Here is a 26,218-nt window from a genome sequence, read left to right on the forward strand (position 1 = left end):
GAATATAGTTCATGCCTCCCTTTTTATTCTAATTAATGTATTAATAATAATATTAGGCAATTATATAACATAACCAACACATGCTTTTCCCTTCCAATGCTGGTCAGGTGTATAGTCATGTTCTATTAATCACCAGCCCTCAAACATCATTAAGCAAGTACTCAAGACATTAAAAAGCTTGCAAATACTGGCCCTAATATTATTATTTTTTTAAAAACCTGGTATGTTGGAGCTTTAAATTTGGCCCAATGCAATAAAGCTCCAACACACCAGGGTTTTTTAAAAAAATAATAATAATATTAGGGCCAGTATTTTTTTTTTAGCTTCAAGATAAACCTTCCCTTAGATACCATCTTCATTATATTTTTGAGGTCAATAACATGGGAAAATAGAGGGGGAAATTACTATTGTTCTGGTTTGTTTGTTTTCAAAGGGAGCCCAGAGTTCACCAGAGGTCATGCTATTTTCCAGGATGCATGGCAGGGTTGGAAAACTGGGCTAATCCTGTGTTCAGGCGAGATAACGTAATTGTGTTAGACTTGTCAATGGTTGCTAGCAGAACCAGTAGTCCCAGAGGAAAACAGAAATATGGAATGTCCTTCAAGAGTCCTGAACAATTACGTTACACCCAAGCAATAATCAAAAACTTTTGGTCATAAATTGTAATTTAAAAAACCTGAATACAAAATTTAATACTTTTTCATGTGGGTACTCTCAAAAACAGTTTAATATTATGACTTCTAATGGACAGAAATTAGAAGTAAGAAATCTGTGTAATTCTGTATCTGCAGACTCTCTTTCATTTGCTAACAATCTGGGCTAATATAAATCCTGAGGTCTTCTAGAAAGGAACGAGCAACAACGGTGGGGAAACGGGAGGCCCGGCGCAGGGAGGCTAAGGCCGCAGCTTTGGAACGCGACCTCCGCTAAGGCCGCAGCTTTGGAACGCGATGAACTTTGATCTTTGAACCGTTTTGGGACAGTTGGCGATCCTGAGAAGGGCATATCCAGCTATTAGTTGTGCATCATAATAAAGCCTATCTTAAATCATGGGAAAAAAATCCTGAGGTCTTCACAGATGACACATCAGTTTTGGATAGGCAAATCATATAGATTTTAATGGGACTTAACACATAGCATCCTTAATTCCTTGTTTTCATGGTTGCAAGATTGTCTTTTCCAAGCATTTGAGATGCCAGACCCACAGACTTGTTCTGCTGGAGTACAGCTGCTGTGTTTTTAAGAAGTTTGATCTATTATATTTGATTGCTGAGTAATGCACGTCTACCCAATTCTTGATATCTACCAAGCCAAGCTGAGCCTTATTTTCAAGTTTCAGGACTCAACAGGTTACTATTAAACAGGATAGCAATGCTTGGTTTTATATTTGCAACTTATACAACATTACAGCTGAGAAGGCCTGCTGTAAAAGATCCCTTTTGATCTACTCATGGTTATCAATCAATCAGAATAGAGCTGGAAGGGAGCTATTAGTCCAATCCCCTGCTCAAGCAGGAGACCCTATACCATTTCAGATAGGTAGTTGTCCAGTCTCTTCTTAAAAGCCTCCAGTGATGAAGCACCTACAACTTCTAAAAGCAAGCTGTTCCACTGGTTAATTCTCCTCACTGTTAGAAAATTTCTCCTTTGTTCTAGGTTGCTTCTGTCCTTAATTAGTTTCCATCCATTGTTTCTTGTCCTGCCTTCAGGTGCTTTGGAGAATAAATTGATCCCATCTTCTTTGTGGCAGCCCTTCAAATACTGGAACACTGCTATCATGTCACCCCTAGTCCTTCTTTGCTCTTGACTGGCCATACCCAATCCCTGCAGCCATTCTTGATATGTTTTTGCCTCCAGGCCCTTAATCATCTTACTTGCTCTTCTTTGCACTTTTTCTAAAGTCTCAACATCTTTTTTTAATATGGTGACCAAAACTGGATTCAGTATTGGAGGCATGGTCTTACTAAGGATTTATAAAATGATACTAATACTTCATGTGATTTTGATTCTATGCCTCTAGTTATACAACCCAGGATCGTATTAGCTGTTTTGGCTGCTGCTGCTGCACACTGTTGGTTCATGTTTAAGTGATCAACTACTAAGACCCCAAGGTCTCTCTCACAGTTACTGTTTTTGAGCCAGGTGTCACCTAATCTGTACTTGTACCTTTGGGTTTTCCTACCCAGGTGTAAACCTTGCTTTTCTCCACATTAAATTTCATGTGGTTGGATAGGGCCCATTGTTCAAGTCTGTCAAGATCTTTTTGGATCCTGAGCTTGTCTTCTGGGGTGATGGCTATTCTTCCTAGCTTAGTGCCATCTGCAAATTTGATGACTTGCCCTTCTATTCCCTCATCTAAGTCATTTATGAAGATGTTGAAGAGAACTGGGCCTAAGATGGAACCTTGTGGTGGTACCCCATTGTTTATTTCCCTCCATATAGAGGTAGTACCATTAAGGACAACTCACTGAGTACAGTGTGACAGCCAGTTATAAACCCATCTGGTGGTGATTCTCGTCATGTTCACATTTCCCATAAACTTTCCTGTTAGACTTTATATCCAGTACAGTTGCAGACATGAATGTCAGAGTCATATTTCCTGTTCTGGTCCATTCTGCAGGAAGAAAGAAAACCTGCTTTTGGCTATGATCAGTTAGTACCGATGCCTGGAAAATGGGCAAGTTAATAAGGATGCTTTGCATGTGCTGAGGTCTTCACACAAATGATGTCATGAGGCAGTCAGTATAAACTGACTGCCTATGAATTAAACTTGTAGCCACTGAAAGCTCCAGTTTGGGTTTTCCAACAGTGGGATTTAGCCAGGTTTCTACCTTCTGAAATAATAATCTCTTTTATGTCATTACAGCTGAATTTCTATGAACACAAGAAGGGACTATCCTATCAGGCCTGCAGCCATCTTTTCTTTTGGATCTTTGGCCTGCCACATTTTCTATTATTCTACTATGCATTTTCTATTGTGAGAAAATGGGAGGGGGATTGCAGGAGTTAGATGCTATGTAGCCATAACAAAATTCTTTCTAGAAAGCCAAGGTCATCCTTCGTCTCTGCACCTCTGCACCTGACCGAAACTGGATGGGTAGAACTGCCAGCATGGCAGTGGGAAATTGGACCATGTGATGGACTTGTGGGTGTGGGGACAAGATCTTGAACTTTCAACTGGGTGGGGAAAACCAGGAAACTTTCAGATTCAGATTTTCCCAGATGTGCCAACATGGCTCTCTTAATAAATTGGAATTTTGAGCAATACTTTGCCTCGGACTCTGATTTAATTTTGGATGCTATTTGGAATCTTGACATATCCATTGCTTCCCAACAAACTGCAAATAATACAGAAGTCCTGGTCTGCTGAAGCTGGAAAATGTCTATTGCTTCACGGATTTCATATGAGAGTCTTCAGCAAAATCCAACACAAATCCATAATCAGAGATTATAACAATACATATAAAAAGGTAAAAGTTACCCTCGCATATATGTGCTAGACATTTCTGACTCTAGGAGGTGGTGGTCATCTCCATTTCAAAGCCGAAGAGCCAGCGCTATCCGAAGACGTCTCTGTGGTCATGTGGCCGGCATGACTAAACACCAAAGGAGCACGGCATGCTGTTTTCTTCCCACCAAAGGTGGTTCCTATTTTTTCTATTTGCATTTTTTGCATGCTTTCAAATTACTAGGTTGGCAGAATCTGGGACAAGTAAAGGGAGCTCACTCCATTACATGATGCTAGGGATTCGAACCGCCGAACTGCCAACCTTTCTGATTGACAAGCTCAGCATCTTAGCCACTGAGCCACCATGTCCCTTTTAACAATACATATAATGATGCAGAAAGAGATTACAAAGGCCAGAACACTTGTTGGGTGAGAGGTGAGGTCTGAGAAGTGGGCTCCTCTGTTAATTCTTTTTGCCTGACATTCTATGGCAAAATGAAACCAGGATTGACCTTAAAAAGAATTACTAAGAGGAAGGAATCAGTAAAACCTCTATTGGCATGAAAACTGGGTTGGGCTTGAAGGAGATTTTATATTGCCAATAGAAAGAAAGGGAACAGATAATACCTCTGAATGGCAACTATTTTGGAACTGGATGAAAGGATTGATAAAATAAAGGTGACAACTGTGAAATAAGCAATTAGTCAAGAAAACATGTGCACAATTGAAAGAAGAGCTCTTCTATAAAAAAACAACCAAATTAATGACTGGGAAGTGTTTAAGGAACAAAAGCATTACTCTGGGAGGAATATAATGGTTTAAAGGCATTTATATTAGGTAGTATAGGATGAACAGAAGGATGGTATTTACATCTGACTAATATGAAGCAGCTTGGTAGGAATATTGCCCTGCTAAAAATAGCTTGATTGAGATGCTGCTGTCAACATTTTACACCGATCTGTTATGACTGGGGAAATACTTGGAAGAGGGACGGATTCTGAGCCATCCAGAAGCCAGGATAGTTCAAGCTCTAATCAAGCTGTGCAAATGCCTTGTGTGAGGCAGTGACTGCTCAGCTGTGATATAGGAATTGTCGAGTGACCTTGGTGCACTTTCCCTTTGCCTCTAGGACAGGGATGAAAATAGAAAGGGTGGGAGTGCCAAGGATTTGTCAGAGGCTTTCGTTACACATGGAGGGACAAGTTTTGGATTGTTTAATTTGGTTTTTATTTGCCTTCTCAATATATCACACCATCTATCAAGAAAAAGAAAAGGGAAGGAGAAGGAGAAGGCGAAGAGAGAAGAGGAAGGGAAGATGAGGAGAAGGAAGCAACCAACCTGGAAAAGAATTTCAAGTCCACTTGGATCTGGAGATGGAAAATAGCAATAGCACTTAGACTTATATATCACTAATTAGATTAAAAGAGTTGGAAGGGCCCTTGTAGATCATTTAGTCCAACCTCCCACCCAAGCAGGAGATCTTACACCATTTCTGACAGATGGCAATCCAGTCTCTTCTTGAAAGCTTCCAATGATGAAGCTCCCACAACTTCCAGAGACAACTTCTGTTTCATTGGTTGATTGATCTCACTGTCAGAAAGTTCCTCCTTATTTCTAGGTTGAATCTCTCCTTGTTCAGTTTCCATCCGTTATTCCTTGTCTGGCCTTTGGGTGCTTTGGAAAATAGGTTCACCGCCTCCTTTCTGTGGCAGCCCCTCAAATATTGGAAGACTGCTATCATGTCTCCCCTGGTTCTTCTCTTCACTAGACTAGCCATGCCCAGTACCTGCAATCATTCATCATATGTTTTAGCCTCCAGTCCCCTAATCGTCCTGGTTGCTCTCTTCTGCACTCTTTCTAGAGTCTCAACATCTTTTTATAGTGTGGTGACTAAAGCTGGATTCAGTACTTTAAGTGTGGCTTTATAGAGTGCTTTTGGAGCCACCCTTGATCTCGATTCTATCCCTCTGTTAATGCAACTTAGAATTGCATTGACTTTTTTGGCTGCCACTGCTGGCTCATATCATAGTGCTTTATGGTCCTCTCTAAGTGGTTTACATATTGACCCCAACAATCTGGGTCCTCATTTTACTGACCTTGAAAGGATGGAAAGATGAGTCAATCTTGAGTCGGTGTGAATCGAACTGCTGGCAGTTGGTAGCAATACTGAACTCTAACAACTGCATCACCACGGCTCTTTTTACTATGTCTATTAGAACATTATTAGTAGCTGTGGTTTCATATCTGTACAGAAAATGAATTAATCTAAAGAGTCAAAGGGGCTCCTGAATGACAAGTACCATCTATACTGTATTTGGCTGCAGCAACAAGGTTTTCCACTTACAGGGATTCCTCCTTCTCTCTCTTGCAATGGACACAAGGACCATTGGCACTAAGGTCTCCATCCATGGTGAACCATCCATTCACAATGGTGAAAAAAGTAAGATTCTACATTTAGGCAAGAAAAACCAAATACACAGGTACAGTATATGCTCAATAGTAGTAACTATGAGAGGGATCTTGGAGTCCTAGTGGACAACCATTTAAATATGAGCCAGCCATGTGCAGCAGCTGCCAAAAAAAGCCAACACAGTTCTAGGCTGCATAAACAGAGGGGTAGAATCAAGGTCGCCTGAAGTGTTAATACCAGTTTACAAGGCCTTGGTAAGGCCACACTTGGAATACTGCATCCAGTTTTGGTTGCCACGATGTAAAAAACATATTGAGACTCTAGAAAGAGTGCAGAGAAGAGCAACAAAGATGATTAGGGGACTGGAGGCTAAAACATATGAAGAACGGCTGCAGGAACTGGGTATGTCTCATTCAGGGGTCAGCAAACTGCAGCTCTGGAGCTGCAAGTGGCTCTTTCATCCCTCTGCTATGGCTCCCTGTCGCTCAAAATATGCATCACAACTGCCAATGTGCAACACCCACCGGCACACGATTTATTGAGCTTTTTGACCTCTAGTAGGCCAACCATGGATAAATCCAAGAAAAGAAATGTTTCAAAAGAAAACAGAATGTTTAATTCAACCACATATGTTAGTTTTGTGGCTGCTTGGGAAATAGTCAGGCATGGGAAAGGTTTTGTGGCTCCCAGCAATGTTCCCTCTAATTTTTTTTCAGTGTGAGCGGAAAAGTATAGTGTTTGAGCTGTACAGTTTCATGCCTGAGCACCTAAGAGAGCAACAGTTTGAACTGCTGTCACGTCTGCTGGACATTTGCGCAACATTCCAAGCGTCCAGCACCGATTGCTAGCAAGGTTTCAGCCTGAGGAATGCCAGGCATGAAAAGTGCCACTCAAACACTATACTTTTCCGCTCACCCTGAAAAAAAAAGGCTCTCTGCTCAGCTTTTACATTGTTAGACTGGCTAGAGAGAGACATGGCACCAACAGCCTGGGTCCTGGCATTTTGCAGGCAACCTGTCCTCTCATATTCCTTTGGAATGCAACCCATCACATTTGAATTAGATTTTGCCAATTATGCTATTAAAAGATAATGCTATTATTCTAAAATATGACAAACTCAATATTAAAAACTGTAAATAATGCTGATAAATAATAGCAGTAATTGTTATTTAGTATGATTAAAATCAGTATTGATATAATATAATATCTATCAAAATTGACAATAAACACTAAAATAACAATACAAATATATAATGTGGAATATAAATGTAATAAATATAATATATAAATGCAACATAAGTGTAATAAAATAATTTATCATGAAACTCTCCCCCTTTAAAGTAGTAAGATCAATTAAATAGTCTAGCAATTTTGGACAATATGCTATATGTTATGTTACTTAAGAATATATATACCTCAGAATCAGATACAACATCCACATCATTTCCAACTGAGTTAATAAAATCATATGCCATGCCAAAACTATTTTAAATAAAGATATGAAATTAATGAAGTATTGCATTTATTTTTCAAAATGAATGTACAATTTTTTTATTATTTAAGTTTTGTACCCTATCTTTTCTAACTAACGTTAACTTTAAAAAGATGTTACATCAGACTACAATACAAGTAATTAAATGAAGACTAAAATAAGTGTTTTGGCATATTGAGCTTTTTATATTTCTTTCTTATATTGCTTCCTTAGTTGAGAACTTTCTCCTCAGCTTACTTACGCATTAACTGTTTGTTGCTTTTATGGTTTATTCATTCACTGCTCCATCTTCAGTTTTTTTCACGGGGGGCAGGGCTTCCTTCCTTCCTTCCTTCCTTCCTTCCTTCCTTCCTTCCTTCCTTCCTTCCTTCCTTCCTTCCTTCCTTTCTTCCCTCCACTCCTTTGGCCACCAATTTTGATCCAATTCGCAATTCGTATACTTTTTCTACCACCATCTCATCAAGCGGAATCTCACACACACACACACACACACACACACACACACACACACACAGGTTCTTTGGGGGGGGTGTTGAATTACTCTGCCTCACAGCAAAGATGCGGCGCAAAGTCGGCGCAGCATGTGTTCAGCCCCCGCTTACGCCGAATCAAATCCGCGGCCGGCGGGACCAGGGGGTTCCATTGCAAAGCCACCAGTCCTCTTGCTTCTTCTCCTTCTTTGCCGGTGAAGCCAGCAAAGCTCCCGCTGGCGCCCCCGCCCATGGCAGCGGCAGTGGTGCCTCCCCCTCCACTCGGAGCACCTCAGCTGGGCTCTGGGTTACCCCTGCCGTCGCCTCCACCTCCGCCACTTTCCTACTAGCTCCCGCGGCCTCATGGCTCCTCAAGCACGGCAGAGGAGGAAGGGGGAGGGATAACGCGGGGGTCAGCTCAGGTGCTCCGTGTGGAGGGAGAGGCACCACTGCCATGGGCGGCTCATCAAAACAAGTCTGGGGAGGTCCTTTGCGGGCGGCCAGTTCTAGCTGCCTGCAAAGGACTTCCCCACGTTTGCTTTGGTAGAAATCTCTGCGCGGCAGTTAGAAACTGCCGCGCGAGGGTTTCTTTCCATGTGCGCAGCCGCACAGCCGCGCAGCCGCGCACTTTAGAGGGAACAGTGGCTCCCAGTGTTTTCTTTTCTGTGCGAAACAGGTCCAAATGGCTCTTTGCGTATTTAAGATTGCTGACCCCATGTTGAGTTTAATGAAAAGAAGGACTAAGAGAGACATGATAGCAGTGTTCCAATATCTCAGGGGCTGCCACAAAGAAGAGGGAGTCAAGCTATTTTCCAAGGCACCTGAGGGCAGAACAAGAAGCAATGGGTAGAAACTAATCAAGGAGAGAAGCAACTTAGAACAGAGGAGAAATTTCCTAACAGTGAGAACAATTAATCAGTGGACAACTTACCTCCAGAAGTTGTGAATGCTCCAACACTGGAAGTTTTTAAGACGATGTTGGATACCCATTTGTCTGAAGTGGTGTAGGGTTTCCTTCCTAAGCAGGGGGTTGGACCAGAAGACCTCCAAGGTCCCTTCCAACTCTGTTATTCTATTCTACCCCAGTGTAAGTAGCTGGCACAATGGAAGACTACTGTGGTCAATTGATCATCAGAAAGATTCATTTTTCTTCCTTTGTGATCGGAAGCCATATCTGGTCAGGCCCCAAACTGCAAGATAGCTCCTCCCTTCTGGGGCCGGGGAGGACCAGAAAAAAATCACCTGGAAAAAATCTCATTGGACAGAATTAGGGTGTAGTGGTTAAAGCAACCAGGCCCTAAGCTTTTAGCATTCGACCAATATAAAAAATACAAAGATGGATAAAATGAAATTATTTATAAGACCAAAACCAAATATAAAAGTATTACTCACAGATTAATACTTTCTGAGCACTGATTCCAAATATCCTTTTAGCCTTAGTATTAGATTCCTTAGGAATCTTCACATGGGTAGAAAACGGCTTCCATATAGTCTGAAAACTTAGAAAGAACACTGGATAGTAACCACACTCACACAACATAAGAAACATTTTGTGTTTGTTTATTCCAGATTGGATGAGATGAAACATTTCACTGTATGCTTTGTAATCTAAATTAGGGAAGAGTTAATATAGCAGCTCAGATAGTATCGGTGCTGTTGCAGACTGATAAGAATTCCCCCAGTGTGGCAGGCAACTGGAGCAATGAGTAAAAGTGAGGAGAAGTGATACAATTAACACAATATTAAATTTATCCCTATATTTCACATCTGCCAAAGCCTTCTTTCACAAGTCTAAGAAAAGAGAGGAAATCTGAAATCCATAAAAACAGGAAGTAGACAACCATGGGTGCCTTGAAATTTGAATCTGGTACGCAGAATGAAAGCTGAGCCATCAACTTAACCACATTTTTAAAGACTATTTTTGTCCCTCTTTTATTATTTTTATAAATAACTCAAGGCTGTGTACATACTTAATACTCCCTCCTCCTCCTCTTTTCCTCCCAATAACAACCTTTTGAGGTGGGTTGGGTGTGTGTTGAAGAGTGACTGGCCCAAAGTCACCCAGCCAGCTTTCATGTCTACGGTGGAACTAGAACTCACCATCTCCTGCTGATTGACCCAAAGTCACCTAGCAGGCTTTCATGTCTAAGGTGGAACTAGAACTCACCATCTCCTGCTGATTGACCCAAAGTCACCTAGCAGGCTTTCATGTCTAAGGAGGAACAAGAACTCACCATCTCCCAGTGACTGACCCAAAGTCACCCAGCTGGCTTTCATGTCTAAGGTAGAGCTAGAACTCAATGTCTCCTAGTAATTGGCCCAAAGTTACCCAGCCGGCTTTCATGTCTAAGGTGAAACTAGAACTCACCATCTCCTGGTGATTGACCCAAAGTCACCCAGCCGACTTTCATGTCTAAGGTGGAACTAGAACTCACCATCTCCTGCTGATTGACCCAAAGTCACCTAGCAGGCTTTCATGTCTAAGGAGGAACAAGAACTCACCATCTCCCAGTGACTGACCCAAGAACTCACCATCTGGCTTTCATGTCTAAGGTAGAGCTAGAACTCAATGTCTCGTAGTGATTGACCCAAAGTTACCCAGCCAGCTTTCATGTCTAAGGTGAAACTAGAACTCACCATCTCCTGGTGATTGACCCAAAGTCACCCAGCTGGCTTTCATGTGCCATGATTCACCATCGTTTCTTTTTGAGTGTGTGAATCCAGGCATTGTCTGTTGCCCAACAAAGCCCAGTTTAGCAAATGTGTGAACCAAACTGCATGTTGGAGTGAGCACATATTGCGTAGGTGCATGTTCTCCAAGGTGTTCAAAACAATGCTTGGATCCACACATTCAGTCGTGACTCCTGGTGATTGCCCTTCTCTTGGGAAACTTCTAAAAGTGACTCTTCTTTCCTAATTTCTACTCTAGTTCTGATGTTCCCAAGCGGTCCTCCATCTGAGGTCTGAGCAGGCCCAAGACTGATAAAATTCTATGACCTGCCCAAGTTCATTAGATGTTTCCACAGCTTCCAAATGCATAAAGCAATACTAAAATATTGAATTAGATTCAAAGGCAGCTTCTTTCTCAACAGCACGGATGGATTTCACCTCACATCTCATTCATCAAAAGCTCTTTAAAAGAAAGAAAAAACTCCAAATTTGGAATTGGAGTTTTCAATGCTTCTTTGCTACCATCTAGTGAATGTCCTGGGTTTTACTGCTCATGTTGCTATGCCCCACTACTGATCTTTTCCTTGGAGGTAAAAAAAGTTCCCCTCGCACACATGTGCTAGTCGTTACCGACTCTAGGGGGTGGTGCTCATCTTCATTTCAAAGCCGAAGAGCCAGCGCTGTCCGAAGACATCTCCGTGGTCATGTGGCTGGTATGACTAAATGCCCAAGGTGCATGGAACACTGTTCCCTTCCCACCAAAAGTGGTCCCTATTTTTTCTACTTACATTTTTACATGCTTTCGCACTGCTAGGTTGGCAGAAGCTGGGACAAGTAACAGGAGCTCACTCTGTTACACGACACTAGGGATTCGAATCACTGAACTGCCAATCTTTCTGATCGACAAGCTCAGTGTCTTAGCCACTGAGCCACCGCATTCCTTGGAGAGACCCTCAAAAATATTCAGAAACCTCTAGAATATAGGATATTATTTATCAGTGGTTTCCTTGGTGCTTTTCCCGCTTAAAAACAATTCATTGCTGAAAGCAATTTATGCAAAGATTTCTGGATACAGAATTTAATAAGATTTCTCCATACAGTAAATGATTTATTGCCATTTAACCATAACTCCATTAAATAATCTCAAAATATTGCCTAGATCAATATCATTTTCTGCTGAATTAAATAATCATTTAAAATGATTTTTTAATTGTTTTTTTTAAAGCTTCCATTAATTAGCAGCTCTGGTTATCCATGAAAGTGTTATTTTAAACTTTTAAAAGACAACTGACTTACATGCTTGCAAAGGGAACAGATGCATTCCTCAGTCTAGCAGTTGTGAGATATGAGCCATGGTATCTGCCATGTTACACCAAGCAACTACACAACCAGGGTGTTTTTCACTGAATGTGTCAAAGCAACATTAGCATCTTTTCCCAAGAAGGGGAAAACTCTTTAGAACTAGATTCTGAAGCTGAGAATATTACATAACTGTTCTCTAAAGTTAAATGTTCCCTTTTCTCATGCCAACAAAAACTGCAAGTGATCACTAACAAAAAAAGGATCCAATTGTTATCTATCCAATCCAGGCATGATCCAGTCCAAAGGAAAGTGATTTTAATTTCCACCAATGTGGAAATTAAATCTATATCTATGTTTTAATTCTTCCACAAAATTAGATCCAGGTTGCAAAAATCTGTATAAACAAGCAGCTTTCTGGATATCTTTGCTGCCACCTACAAATTGCCAGGATTTCTGCATCCCAGATATGATAACTCGAATTTATATGAAATCAAAGTAACAGTTGTAAAAAATAATCAGTGCCTTAATTCTATTGTGTAGACATTTACCAAGATAATATGGAAAGATCATCAATACATTAATTATAATAAAACGATCTTGCTTTGAAAATGCAAACCCACAAATGAAAGGATTTGGAAAAACTAATGAGGTGCAAAATGAATTCCAGATAACTAATCATTTATTTCTCTTTGCTCAGAAAGTCATTAATATTGATGTGTTCATTTATAGCATGGATGTTTACAAAATGCAATGCACAGCCACATTTGTAAAAGAAATTTGCCGATTCTGTAAGAGAGGTGGTGCTACACCTAGTTGTTAGCAGGTTGTAGCTCTGATGGGAGAAGGCAGACTTGGTTAGTGCTCCATCATCAACATAATCCATGGGAACTAATCTGTTCAAAGGATGATGGTTCAGAGAGCAAGAATCAATGAATCTGTAGCAGTTGGTGCAATATGATTACTAGCCCATGCAAGTAGAGGTTTGATCAATGCTATTGGCTGACTCTTGTTCATGAGGGGTCCAACATAGAACTATGGAGGAATATCTCTCTCTCTCCCTCCCTCCCTTTCTCCCTCTCTCCCTCTCTCCCTCCCTCCCTCCCTCTCCCTCTCTCTCTCCCTCCCTCTCCCTCTCCCTCTCCCTCTCCCTCTCCTCTCTCTCTCTCTCTCTCTCTCTCTCTCTCTCTCTCTCTCATGGCCCAGCAGGCTCAGGTTTGACTCAGCCTTCCATCCCTTCCAGGTCAGTAAAATGAGGGCCCACATTGTTGGAGTCAACATGTAAGCCACTTAGAGAGTGCTGTGAAACACTGTGATGCAGCATATAAGTCTAAGTGCTATTGCTATTGTTATCTACAGACTTCAATGAATAATTAGAACTGCAGAAAAAACAATTGCTACCAGCCTGCCTTCCGTTGAGGACCTGTATATTGCATGAGTCAAAAAGAGGGCTGTGAAAACATCTACAGACCTCTCACATCCTGGACTTAAATTGTTTCAACTCCTACCCTCAAAACGATGCTATTGGACACTGCACACCCGAACAACTAGACACAAAGATTGTCATCACTCTGCTTAACAACTAATTCCCACAACATGGTCAAACTATTTACTAAGTCTGCATTATTATTACTATTAATCTTCTCATCCTTCCTATTACCTATCTCTTCCCACTTACGACTATAACTATGTTGCTTGTATTTTTACGATTTATATTGTTCTGATTTTTCCTAGTATGATTTGATTGCTTATTTAGTATCCTATGACTATCACTAAGTGTTGTATCTTATGATTTTTGATGAATATATTTTTCCCTCTCTTTTTCCTTTTCCTTTTCCTTTTATGTACACTGAGAGCATATGCACCAAAGACAAATTCTTTGTGTGTCCAATCACACTTGGCCAATAAAGAATTCTGTTCTATTCTAAGCCACTTAGAAAGGGCTGTGAAGCACTGTGATGTGGTATACAAGTCTAAGTGCTATTGCTATTTACAGTGTCTCTATATCTATCTATCTATCTATCTATCTATCTATCTATCTATCTATCTATCTATCCATCCATCCATCCATCCATCCATCCATCCATCCATCCCGAGACCAAGTTAAAGCCTGTGTGTGCGCTTTGATTTGAGATTGTATATTTGGTTTTTGAACTCTGCAACCTTTCTTTGAGCCAGGCTTCTGTGCAATGAATATGATGTATCTTAAAAACAGTTTGCTCCTTGCTCTTTTTTTTAAAAGTATAATTGCAGCCCTAGGCTAGACAGTCATTTGCAGTTCCTGACAAGGAAAGATGAGAAAAAGGGAAGACAAATCAGCTAAAGCACCTCAGCAAAGTCTGCTAGACAGAGAACCTTGAAAGTAACCTCTTGCCCAGTTTTATTTTCTTAGCCAGAAACCATACATGTATGGTCAAAGCATTTTGTAACCCACTGAGGAAGACGAGAGAATTGGGGTGAGGAGGAGAAGACAGATCTTAGTCTACCAACCACAGTGCTCTGCCTATTATTCTTCTGCCCTTCAAGCTAAGTCTCTCTACCAGTCTTTTAGAATAGAATAGAATAGAATAGAATAGAATAGAATAGAATAGAATAGAATATCTTTATTGGCCAAGTGTGATTAGATACACAAGGAATTTGTCTTTGGTGTTTATGCTTTCAGTGTACATAAAAAGACATGAAAAGATACATTCGTCAAGACTTATAAGGTATAACACTTAATGATAGTCATCGGGTACAAATAAGCAACCAGGAAACAATCAATATCAATATAAATTGTAAGGATACAAGCAACGAAGTTACAGTCCTTCAGTCATAAGTGGGAGGAGATGGGTGATGAGGAACAATGAGAAGACTAATAATAATAGTAATGCAGCCTTAGTGAATAGTTTGACAGTGTTGTGGGAATTATTTGTTTAGCAATATGATGGCGTTCAGGGAGAAAACTGTCCTTGTGTCTAGTTGTTCTGGTGTGCAGTGCTCTATAGTGTCGTTTTGAGGGTAGAAGTTGAAACAATTTATGTCCAGGATGTGAGAGGTCTGTAGATATTTTCACAGCCCTCTTTTTGACTCATGCAGTGTACAGGTCCTCAATAAAAGGCAGGTTGGCAGTAACTGTTTTTTCTGCGGTTCTGTTTTCCATGGCTGTATCACATTGGTCAATCTATAAGATGTCAAAGGAAACTCAAAAGACTGTTTTGATTGACTATCTTCATTATCTTTCTGATCCAAACTAGGCAACACGTCTTTATCTCCCCATAAGGGACTTGCTTCTCAGAAACTTCAGCTAGCATCGATAGTGCAGCATTTCACACCATAAAAGGAGTTTCCCAAGACAATATAAAACCAAGAAAAGAATAAATAGGTAAACTGTTGCCCAGAGAGAACCGGAAGGTAATGGGGGGAAAAGCAGGTCAAAACTCTACAACTGTACTTTGTATACGGAAGGAAGTTTCTGGAGGAAGACCTCCCTCCCATCCCATGACCTTCTCTGGGGTCTGCAGAGGAACAGGTAAGAAAACCAGACAAGTGCCAGACGGGGAGAATAGCTTGAAGATTGCAATAATGGGAACAATCTCTGCTTCTTCAGAAATAACATGAACTCTTAAAAAGAACTCACTCCTTCCATGGAAACCACAATTCCCCCTTCTTTCAGGAAGCAGCTCAGACAATAGATGAGTTGGGACTTAGAGAACATTGACAGCAAGTCCTCTAAAGCAACATTCTCTCCCAGAACCTCAGCCTGGTCTAATAAGGGCTTATTGTTCTACGGTCCGTTGCACTTGAGAATATGGCTAATACACCCAAATCAAATTGCAATGTGGCCAAAGGCTAGCATACCTACAGACAAACTTAACAAATCAAACACAAGAGGGCTTATACACCTAAAAAATAAGCTATAATAATTAAAATAAGATTGCTACTGATGAGAACGACCAGATGAAAGAAATTTGATTTCACTCCTTTGGTGAGGCCCAGATACCTAGAACACAGGATTGGTAGCCTTCATTGAGAAGATGTTAAATTTCCCTGGTTTTTTATATTTCCTGATATTTTTCTACTGGAGTCTGTTTTCTCACCCACATTGTCATTTGCCTTCTTTGTTTCCCCATAATTCTTTCCTCCAACAGTTCTCCTTTATTCTGAGGTTATTTTTCCCCCCTGCAACTCTTCTTTGCTTTCTTCTCTTCCCTTGGCTATGGCTGCTGAGAAACCAGTTAAGGTGTAAATGTCCAGTCTTATGAAATAGCCATTTTTGAATATTAGCGTACTTTGGCCAATAGTAAATATCCCTAGGATATGTTCCTAAACTGAAAATTACATTTACCCAATTCCATCCACATTCAGTTACCAAAAATATCTGAAGAGGAAGGAAGGAAAGAAGGAAGGAAGGAAAATGGAGAGAAGGAGGGTCATGGAAGAGGGAGAGAGGAAGGAAGGAGATGGAGAGAGAAGGGAAGGAAAGAAGGAAAGAAGAAAGGAAAAATGGAGAAGAGGAGGGTCATGGAAGAGGGAGAGAGGAAGGAAGGAGATGGAGAGAGAAGGGAAGGAAAGAAGGAAAGAAGAAAGGAAAAATGGAGAAGAGGAGGGTCATGGAAGAGGGAGAGAGGAAGGAAGGAGATGGAGAGAGAAGGGAAGGAAAGAAGGAAAGAAGAAAGGAAAAATGGAGAAGAGGAGGGTCATGGAAGAGGGAGAGAGGAAGGAAGGAGATGGAGAGAGAAGGGAAGGAAGAAAGGAATTGGAGAGGGAAGGGAAGGAAGGAAGAAAGGTGATAGAGAGAGAAGGGAAGGAAGGAGATGGAGAGAGAAGGGAAGGAAGGAAGGATTTACATCAGCAGAGATTTATTTATTATTTTCTTCTGTCACAAATGTCTGTACTTATATAGACAAAATAAAACAAGGCATCAAGATTTGGAAGAGATGTCCTAAAAACTCTCCTTGGTCCTATCCTTAATTTCTTTCTTGACCAACCCAAATGTCACCAAAGGATGTGGCCTGCAAGACTTGCAGTGAAATGTGGCAGTGTGGAGTCACCTAGCCCACCTTAGCAGGTCTTCTCCAAGGATTCCATGTCATTCCTACCTACCTCAAGCTCTCTATTTTTCCACCCCAACAAATCAGCCCTCCATATTCAGACCTCACCTGCCTCTCCGAGGTCCCCTCCTTGCTGTTGCTTGGTTTTCAAAGTGTTTCCTCTCCCGACTTTTGAAAATGACGAAGTTCTTCCCCAAGTTTGCAGCTCTTTCTGTTTGAGTGTGGAGGGCATCATTTTGGCAACTGATGGCTTCTTCTCCTTCCGAGAATAACTTTGCTCCTCACCAAGAGAACGGATGGCATAAACACTGCCTCCAATCCCTCTTTGTGCCCCTTTTCTTCAGTGCCTGCTCTGATGCCAAGTCCTGGGCAATGGTGCCAAAGATCGGGGAACGCTGCAATTCATTCGTGGATCATCTTGCAGCTACGATGCTCCTTTCGTTACTGCAATTGAGCTTAAAGGGCTTTTTGTTCACTTTTTGGGCACGAGAACTCAGCAGATCTTGTGCCACTGCACACATTGAACCACAGAAGTAGAATACATCATCAGGATTTTTGCTAATGTTTTATGATTTTGTTCGCAGGCTGTCATTTCTATTGTTGTAACTGAATCTATGCACATGTATGGTACTATAAGATGCTCAGAGCCAGTATTCAAGTGGAACAGGACGTAAGCCTAGTAAAACAAGCAACAAATTAATCAATAAACACCAGCTGGTCCAAATAAGTTATTTTCCCCATCATCCCTGGTCAGAAGGGGACAGTCCATGGGTCTGACCTATTTCCTTTATGCTGCAGTTTTTACATTAACATAAAAATCCACTATTCTGACCTAGGCTTGCGGAGAAAGCATAAATCACAATCTTAGTCCCCAAACCCCTTTTTTATTTATACAGCTGTAAATTATGGTCATTAACAGGCTGCAAGGCTTCACAAACAGTCTGTGAAGATTCCGACAGATGTCTGCTCGAGTTGCCACAGTCTTTCAGGGGAATGTTGCTAAACACCCACTTTATCTCCCTAGGAATGCTGCCACAGGCCTAATTGCCAAATGCAGAGCAAGGCCAAACTTAGCACAGAGTCAGACAGAACTTTTCAAAGCTTGAACTGACCAGATGAACTAGTTGCTTCCTGCAAAAGCTCACGCCCCGTTCGGTCCTCTTTTATGTCTTAAGGGAGGGGGCCAATCATCTCCAAGCCTTACTCCCAACTTGACCCTGTTTTCTTAATTGTTCTTGCCTTCTGGCAGCTCTGCACACGCGCACATCGGGAACAGATTCTCGCTGTTCTTTTGCCTTGCTGATGTCAGACTCCGGAGCCTCCGGAGACAGCAAATAACTACCAGATGGCCTTGGTCCTCTCTCTGCCTCCAACGCAGAGCCCTCATCCGAGCCTTCCCCAGACCCCAGGACTGGCCCACGTTCCTCCCCAACCTCCTCACTGTCCAAAACTGCTGCCAGCTCTGCTGGCCACTGGTGGGACACAACATCCACTAGAAATCTCCATATAGGGATTGCAAATATCATCATCCCCTGCCTGCCTAGCCAGTAGACATTTGGGACATCTGATGGGGAGCCAAAGCAGCTGATTCACTTCCCAATGTACTAGAAGCCATCTAAGATGCATTGAGGTCCACCACAGAATCCTAGCTGTACATTTTCTATGGTCAGTGAAGCCAACTTTCTGTCAGCTCTGAAAACATTGAATTTGCAGAGGGTAAGGATGATTTGCTGTGAAGACTCAGTGAGTTACCCATCTGACCTACTTGTAGAAAAAGTATCTATTGGAATAAAAGAAAGGAATTAAGTAAAAGGTCTCCAGGAAGAAGACTCCCAAGACAGTGCAGAAAGGCTGAAATAGCCAGCCCAAAAATATATGTTAAAACACTTTAGGACTGACCATCGTATGAACCCAGAGCAAGAGACCAATCTGGCATTGGACAGCTTGAGTATATTTGTTATTCTTCAAAACAAGATTTGGAGATCCTTGCTGGCTGAGGAACTCTGAAGTCCACAAGTCTTAAAGTTGCCAAGGTTGGAGACCCCTGGACTAGAAGACTCCCAAATTCCCTTCCAACTGTTATTCTCTTTTGCAGTTGCCATTGTTGTTGCCATTGTTGTATAAGCGGGCTCAGTCACCTCCAAACACCTCTGCCCCAAGGAGAGATGATGTGCTCTGATGCCTCAACAAATTTCAACAGAACAAAGATTTGGAGAGTGGGAAGGAGCTACATAGGTCTCCAGAAACATTCTTACTTTTCTGCCCCTCTCAGAGGTCTTGCATCAAAGCGATATTATCTAGGGAGAGAGTAGCCCAAATGTAGAACCATATGAAGAACTGGGGTGGGGGTGGGGTGATAGGGATAATGTATGACGTAGCATGTTGCTGCCTTATTAATTGCACTTTAGATGCATGATTGTTCCAGTTCTAGGAACTTCATAAATTCTTTTTCAAAAACAAGGCGGAAGTTTTATTGAGCTCTATAAGGTTGCTAAGGAGTGTGTTGGTGATAACCTTGGTCAGTTACTGATTTTGACTTGTTATGTCCTGGAAAATGTTTCCTTGAAAAGTGATATGTGTATTCATTTACAAATATATATACTTTTGACCTACATGGGAGAGAATAAAGCCATTGTATTGGATCCCAAAATCTTGGCAACTTAAGTCTCAATATTTTATTCTTGCTAAAGCATGTAGAGCAACTTTCAGATAAAAGAGTAATTTTGTTCATTCTCTCTCTTGTTTAGAAAACAGTTTAGAGAATTTGTTTCACTAAATTAAGTCCAAGAAAGAATTAGAACAAACTCTTACTTAAAGAGAGGAGAGGCACTCCATTTAAATCAGCCAAGCGCATACATATTAAAACTTTGCTTCGCCTGAGATACAAACACAACTGTCTACTGAAATCTTTGGGACAAGGAAGCCTTTATTCAGCTTGCAACACAATATCAACGGAGTCCTGGATTTCAAAGTCAGCTTGGGTTTCAGCCAGCCTTGGCTGCTAAATAGATCCCAAAAATGCAGACAAAGATACAAACACCCAAGTTCTCTAAATGGGTTACATAAGGCATTCAGACTCACCCCCCCACCCCCATTCATTTGCTGTCGGGGATGCAGCTGAGGTGGGGGGGGGAACGCACCAGTAAGTTGCAATGCTTTAAAAAAACAACGAATGTGAGAACAGAAAATGGCTGTTGTTATATAACTTGCTGGCTGCTGAATGAGAGTGACTTTCAATCTTGCTGCCTCTTTTCCAGTGGAAGCGATTGGTTGGGGGAGCCTGAGTTTAGTCTCTGCAATCTCCTAAAAATAAATAAATTAAATAAATAAAAATAAATAAATCACCTAAAAAAAACAGCTATCCTGTTTTTAAAAATAGGGTGCTTGCTCACGGAAAGACATTAAATTATGCAGATTTTCATAACAGCCACATTCTCCCAATTTTTAGCCTAATCCTGATTCTCTGGAAGTCGTCTTCGGTCTTCATCTTGCGGCTTTGGAGATTTTGCTATCCAAAACTTTCATTAGTGTGAGATGCAGGAAGGTGAGATCCTTCGGGACTCAGCATCATTCTTCCATTTTCTAGAATTTAGGTCCCTAAGTGCTGCAACTAAAAGATATACATCAGTCTCAAAGCCCAAGGAAAGAGACAAGAGATCTGTCCTTCCGGCACCACCATGTCTCAAAGCAGCTTTTGTTCTTTGAAGGACAATACTGTGGGATTTCTTTTTCTTTGGCAGGAGGAGAATGGTTGGCTAATATCCTAAGATGAACCTCAGATCCAAAGCAGAGATCCCTCCATGGGGGCTATCTCCATCATGGTTTCCAGGTGACCATGGTAGGATGAAGTCTAGGGAGGATGCATGTAGAATGCACACAAGTGAACAATATCATGGAGAACAGCTAAATTGGTGTGGAACAAGAACATTTGTTGTGTCTAAAGTGAGCCCCATGAAATGGGTTCTAGAAGAACAGCAGATGCCCAACCTATTGTGTTCCATTTCAGTGTAGGCATTCTTCTGCAAGGTACAGAAAGCGTGGAAGGAGTTAAAATATTAAGAAGCACAGTGTTAGGGCAGTCTGTTGAATTTGGGCTTGCCCAGTTGTGTTGGATTTCAGTTCCCATAATCCCCAACTAGACAAATAAAGTCTCATGTTTGTGGTGGGTCCCAACTTGGGAAACATTGCATCAGATCCTTCCTTCCTTCCTTCCTTCCTTCCTTCCTTCCTTCCTTCCTTCCTTCCTTCCTTCCTTCCTTCCTTCCTTCCCTCCCTCCCTCCCTCCCTCCCTCCCTTGCCATCAGCCTTATTTGATTTGGAGGCTTTTTTGGGAGAAGCATCAGAAAGGAGAAGGGTAAAGACACACGTTGGTATCATTTAAACATGAGGTCAGTGCGTCAGATTAGGATTAAAGCTGAGTCAGCAGGGCTACAATGTCTTATTTCATTTGTGCAAAGCTGATGTGAAGGCCATAAAAGTAACTGAATTTCTGTTCTGTCATGTTCACAAACTTCCTTCTTTGCCCGCTTCTCCTTTTCTCTCTGTCAACACGGGGAGGGTTTGATTTTAGGTGGGTTGTCTGTCTCATTCCTTTCTTGTTACCTTTTCCTTTGATGTGAAGTTCTACATCATGAAAGACATATGGCACATTGAAACACAGAACAAACAATCATGTTTTAGCTGGAGAGTAAGGCAAGAATTCACCATGCCCCCAAGAGATGGGAGCAAATTTGTAGGATTCCGTGCAAACCAATCAAGAGATTTAGGTATGCCCACTATCAACTCGTAAAGCATTAATGATCTGCTCTCAAGTTGCCATGGGCAGGGAGGGGGGGGGAAACTGATGGAGCAGCTCAGCAGCCATATTCAGAAGCATATTCCATGCATACTTTTTTCAAGGTTGGATCTCAGATTGCCGGAGCTGGCCTGAAAGGTGTGTTAACAGCCCGCTAAAGTGTTTCATTGGACAATGTGATTAATGACACACTCTAGGAGGAGGGGAGAGAACAGGGTCATAGTTGAACCGTAAATCATGTGTGACAGAGTTGATTTCACTCAGGTTGTTGACATGCTGACATGTTGCTCCTAATAAATAACTGGATTTCTTTTGAAACTTGGCTCGTTGCTCATGAGTTAATTAGGGCATCCCTGGGGACCCTGATACCCACAGTGCATGCTCAAAAAAGTTGAGATGACTTCCATTTTGGTACAATCGAGGCTTTACCCAGAAAACATACAAAACAGTAGGCAGAACTTCGATTGCACTTTCATGGTTGCCAACTTGACATTGTTCTATTCCATCCTGAAGATGTCCCTGGCAATTTTCTTGAGCAATGAAGGAATGGTCATCTATGCCTCTCTAGTTGCCAGGAACTGCAAGCAAGAGATGTTGCTGTACCTATGATGCTCAACCCAATTCTTAATAACAATAATGGCAAGCACAGTATAAGATGCATGAGCTTTTCCTGTGGCTCCTAGGTTATCAAGGATCCAATCACCAGGCTCTTTATGTGCCTGTTAATTTCCAGCTGAAATGTGGGACAGAGAGAGCAATGAAGTGCAAGTGCTTAGAAAGATAAGGGCTAATGACCCTAAACATTTTACAAGTGACTATAGAGATAAGAATTCATTTCTCCTGGATTCAGGCTGTCTGCCATCCTCAGTGGAGGTCACTTATAGGAAACCTCTACAAACTGTTCCTTGCAACTATGATTTTCTGTATTTTCCACTCTATGCTCCTTTTCCTCCTCCTCTGTGGTTAGTCTAAGGCTCTGTGGGTTTCTTGTGGCCCATTGGCTGCCAGAAGAGCTAGCAGTAGAGTCAGATGAGGAGGAGGTTGAGGGGGAGCCTGGGCTGCTTCAAAGCCTTTGGAAGGCTCTGATGAGGAAGCAAGATCAGAGGCAGATGCAGAGCTGGGGCCTTCTGTCCGCCTTCAAGTGGAGAGTTAGCTATCTTCAGGGCCTGAACTGAGTGAGGGGAAAGAACACATGGGGCCTATCCCAGATGTGAATATGCATAGAGAGGAGAGGAGAGGAGAACAATGAAAAGCAATAAGCCAGCTCTCAGGGAAAAGAAGACATAGATGCAAGCCAGCCCCTCGCTGGCTGGGAAATAAAAAATAGGGGTTTAGGGGAGTGACTGATTGTCACAGACAACCATTCATTTTCCAGTGTACATCAATCATGTCGGATTCCACTGCCAGAACCAGGTTTGTTGGGACTAATTGCTCTGTATTTGAGGTGCCAATGGAATCTCCCTGCTGGGAAATAATAGGGAGTGAATTTGCCTCAGCCAATATGAACAGGGACTGTTCTGCTTGGCTAATCATTGAAAAGACTTTTTATTTTGAGTCTTCACATGGACATAGATGGTTCCTGCCCTGTTTTTAGAAGGGGGAAAGACTTTTGTTTGTGACTAATTACTTTTGGTTTTGTTGATCCAATGTGAACAAAGACTCTTCCTGCCCTGACTTAAATAAAAAGGGGGAGTTGTGTTACTCATGAGCAAGTGGTTTCTCATTGCTTGTGAAGGCTGGGTCAGAAGAGGCTTTTGCTAACCTTATCTAGAGCTGAAAGCTTTGTGGACTTGGCTGGATCATAGTTGAGTGGAAGACCAAGCTTAAGACTAGATTGAGCACTAAAACAATATCCTGCAAGGAAATCTGGCAATCCCAACAATTTCCAGGAAAACCACATGGATGTGTCCATAAAATCAAAAAGCCTGGAGCCTAAATCAAAGAAGATTCAGCAACTATTGTTTTTCCTGAACGTAATCTACCATTAGGGACACTGTGGCTCAGTGGCTAAGTAGCTGAGCTTGTCAATCAGAAGTTCAGCAGTTCGAATCCCTAGCACCATGTAATGGAGTGCGCTCCCATGACTTGTCCCAGCTCCTGCCAACCTAGCAGTTCAAAAGCACATAAAATTGCAAGTAGAAAAATAGGGACCACCTTTGGTGGGAAGGTAACAGCGTTCTGTGAGCCTTTGGTGTTTAGTCATGCCAACTACATGACCACAGAGATGACTTTGGAGGGCGCTGGCTCTTCAGCTTTGAAACGGAGATGAACACCGCCCCCTAGAGTCAGGAACAACTATCACATATGTGCGAGGGGAACCTTTACCTTTATCTTAATCCACCATTCCATGAAGCTTTGGTCTCCTTTCATCCCAGTTGGTAGAGATGAGTTGTCCATTTGGCTGCTTCCCAGGAACACTATCTTCGACTGCCATGCTGCAAAGACATTTTAAGGTTCACCTTAAGAGAATGTGATATAAACAACTTGCTTGTTGTGTGTGTGTGTGTGTGTGTGTGTGTGTGTGTGTGTGTGTGTGGTGGACAACATACAAGTGTCCATACAGTCCTTTTTTCAGCTCTAAAAATAATTTCAGTGTATTGATTCACTATCACAATAGAACACAAAGTCAACTGCAAAAAGACAACATCAACAAATATTAAAGTATCCTCCAACCCCTAGGAATAACAATCCCTCACAAACCCCACACTCCGCCAGGAAGTATCCAAAACCAAAGACAAAATACCGAAGGATGAAAGAAACAATGTTATATACAAAATCAACTGTAACCATTGCAATCAAATCTCTGTGGGACAAACATCACATCAATTAACAACTAGGATCCAGAAACATTGGCTGGCAGTCAAACGCCACAATCTCAAATCCTTAAGCTCTACACACACCGACACCAACCAGCACCAGTTCAATTGGAGCAACACAAAAACCATTGCCCATGCTATCACCCACCATACTCGTGAGTTCATTGAAGCCTGGCATTCCAGAAACAATTCCAACAACAGAAACATTGACCTACAACCAGTCTACAAACCCTTCAGAATCAAAATCAACCACACAGCCAACCAGAGATGGCACCAACACTCAATCAATCTGCGCAAGTCCCCTCAACCAGCACTTCATCTCCCAATGGCCCCAACCTGATGCAATTTCCTTATCACAAGACCATCACTTGACACACCCACACCTGAAGCCCTTATAAACAGAAGAACACTGACATTGACATCCCCTAAATTCCGCTGAAGTTGTTACCTAGCCTGGTAACAAAACGTTTGGAAACCAACCCACAAGCTCAGAGAATGAACCTCCACCCTCATCCTACACCCAAGCTCCAGATATTCACCACTATTGCAAAATTAAAGTAGTGTATAGGATGACAAATGTTAGGAGTGAAAATTCCAGGGAAGGCATAGGAGATGACCAGAAGGAATTGCCTTCAACTGAAGGTCCTGTTTTGCTTTAAGGATAGAAGAAGGCTAATAAAGGAGAATATTTGAAGCTCAAAAAAGCCACCCAACATGAAAAGAATTAATGTGCTGCAGTTTCAATATGCACGTGCCAAGCGGAGATTATTCTAAATAAAATGATCCTTCGCAACCAAGGAAAGGTCATGAAAATATTTCTGAATAAGGTTACATGGATCTACTTCATAATTAAAGGAGACCTCAGTGTCAGCTTTTTCGGTGACCTTGAACGAAGTTAAAGGATTATCCTGGCGAAGGGTCCCAGTTTATTTGCTTACCACTGGAAACGGTATGCTAAATAAGTGCTGCATATTTTATCACGTCGATTAATTTGGAGTGTAAGAAAATAACGGCATTGGTCAGGCAAAGGAGGGGGTTCTGTCTGTAACAGTCACTTTTGGGTCTGGATACAGAGTGTGGGGGGGAGGGAAAATGATCTTTCCTTTGTTCTTTCTTTTTCTTTCGTAATAGTTTTCTCCCCGCCATTAATTAGCTGCCATTTTCATATATACTTTTGTTGCCTCTGGCACAAAGGACTTGGTCAGCCTTGGAGCATTTTAATTAGTAAAATAAATGTTTAATTAGCCTGGTCACGAAGAAAGGTTGCGTATGTTTGTTTTCTGTTTTAAGGACATTTGGTCCCCATCTGCTGGTTGGATGGAAGGGTAAAGAAAAATGTTCAGTGTCTTTTAGTACAATGGCTTGTATTTGGTTTTGCTGGTAGGACAGCTGTATTAGTCTAACAAGGACACGTTTTACAGCTTAAGTGTGAAATATGAATTCTCTGAGGATTCAGTGGAGCTCAGTGAGGGTAGCACTGGGGGTCAAATAATGATTCTTAAATGGATTGTCCTCCATATAATATTTTATTGTTGTCTGCTGGCACTCTGCTTAGCACAATGCACGACAAAGAAAACACACAGCTCTCAACAGCACTGCCTTACTCCTAGCTCAGTGCACCACTCCTTCAATTCAACCTTCCCTCACTTGCTACACCCATAACATCCTACCAGTCTGGTCTTGGCCTCTGCTGAATTGTACTCTCTTGTATTCTGTCTGAGATACCTCAGAATGTCAGGGCAGGCACTTCTAATCACCTCTGCCCTCGGGAACAATTTGAGACCA

General features: G+C 41.7%; 1 protein-coding gene across 1 annotated transcript in view; it reads right to left on the bottom strand.

Annotated features, from left to right (window-relative positions):
• Nucleotides 1-17,128, bottom strand: part of PHYHIPL (phytanoyl-CoA 2-hydroxylase interacting protein like) — a 70,288-nt gene extending 53,160 nt beyond the window's left edge. The window contains exon 1 of the mRNA XM_014052017.2: nucleotides 16,931-17,128. Within this exon, the coding sequence (XP_013907492.2) occupies nucleotides 16,931-17,057 (127 nt within the window). The 5' untranslated portion in view covers nucleotides 17,058-17,128. The remainder of the gene's footprint in view (nucleotides 1-16,930) is intronic.
• Nucleotides 17,129-26,218: the final 9,090 nt, after the last annotated feature.

The sequence above is a fragment of the Thamnophis sirtalis genome, unplaced genomic scaffold (assembly GCF_051295495.1).
Source record: "Thamnophis sirtalis isolate CommonGarterSnake01/CBP01778 unplaced genomic scaffold, rThaSir2_p1.2 scaffold_15, whole genome shotgun sequence".
NCBI classification, from domain to species: domain Eukaryota; kingdom Metazoa; phylum Chordata; class Lepidosauria; order Squamata; family Natricidae; genus Thamnophis; species Thamnophis sirtalis.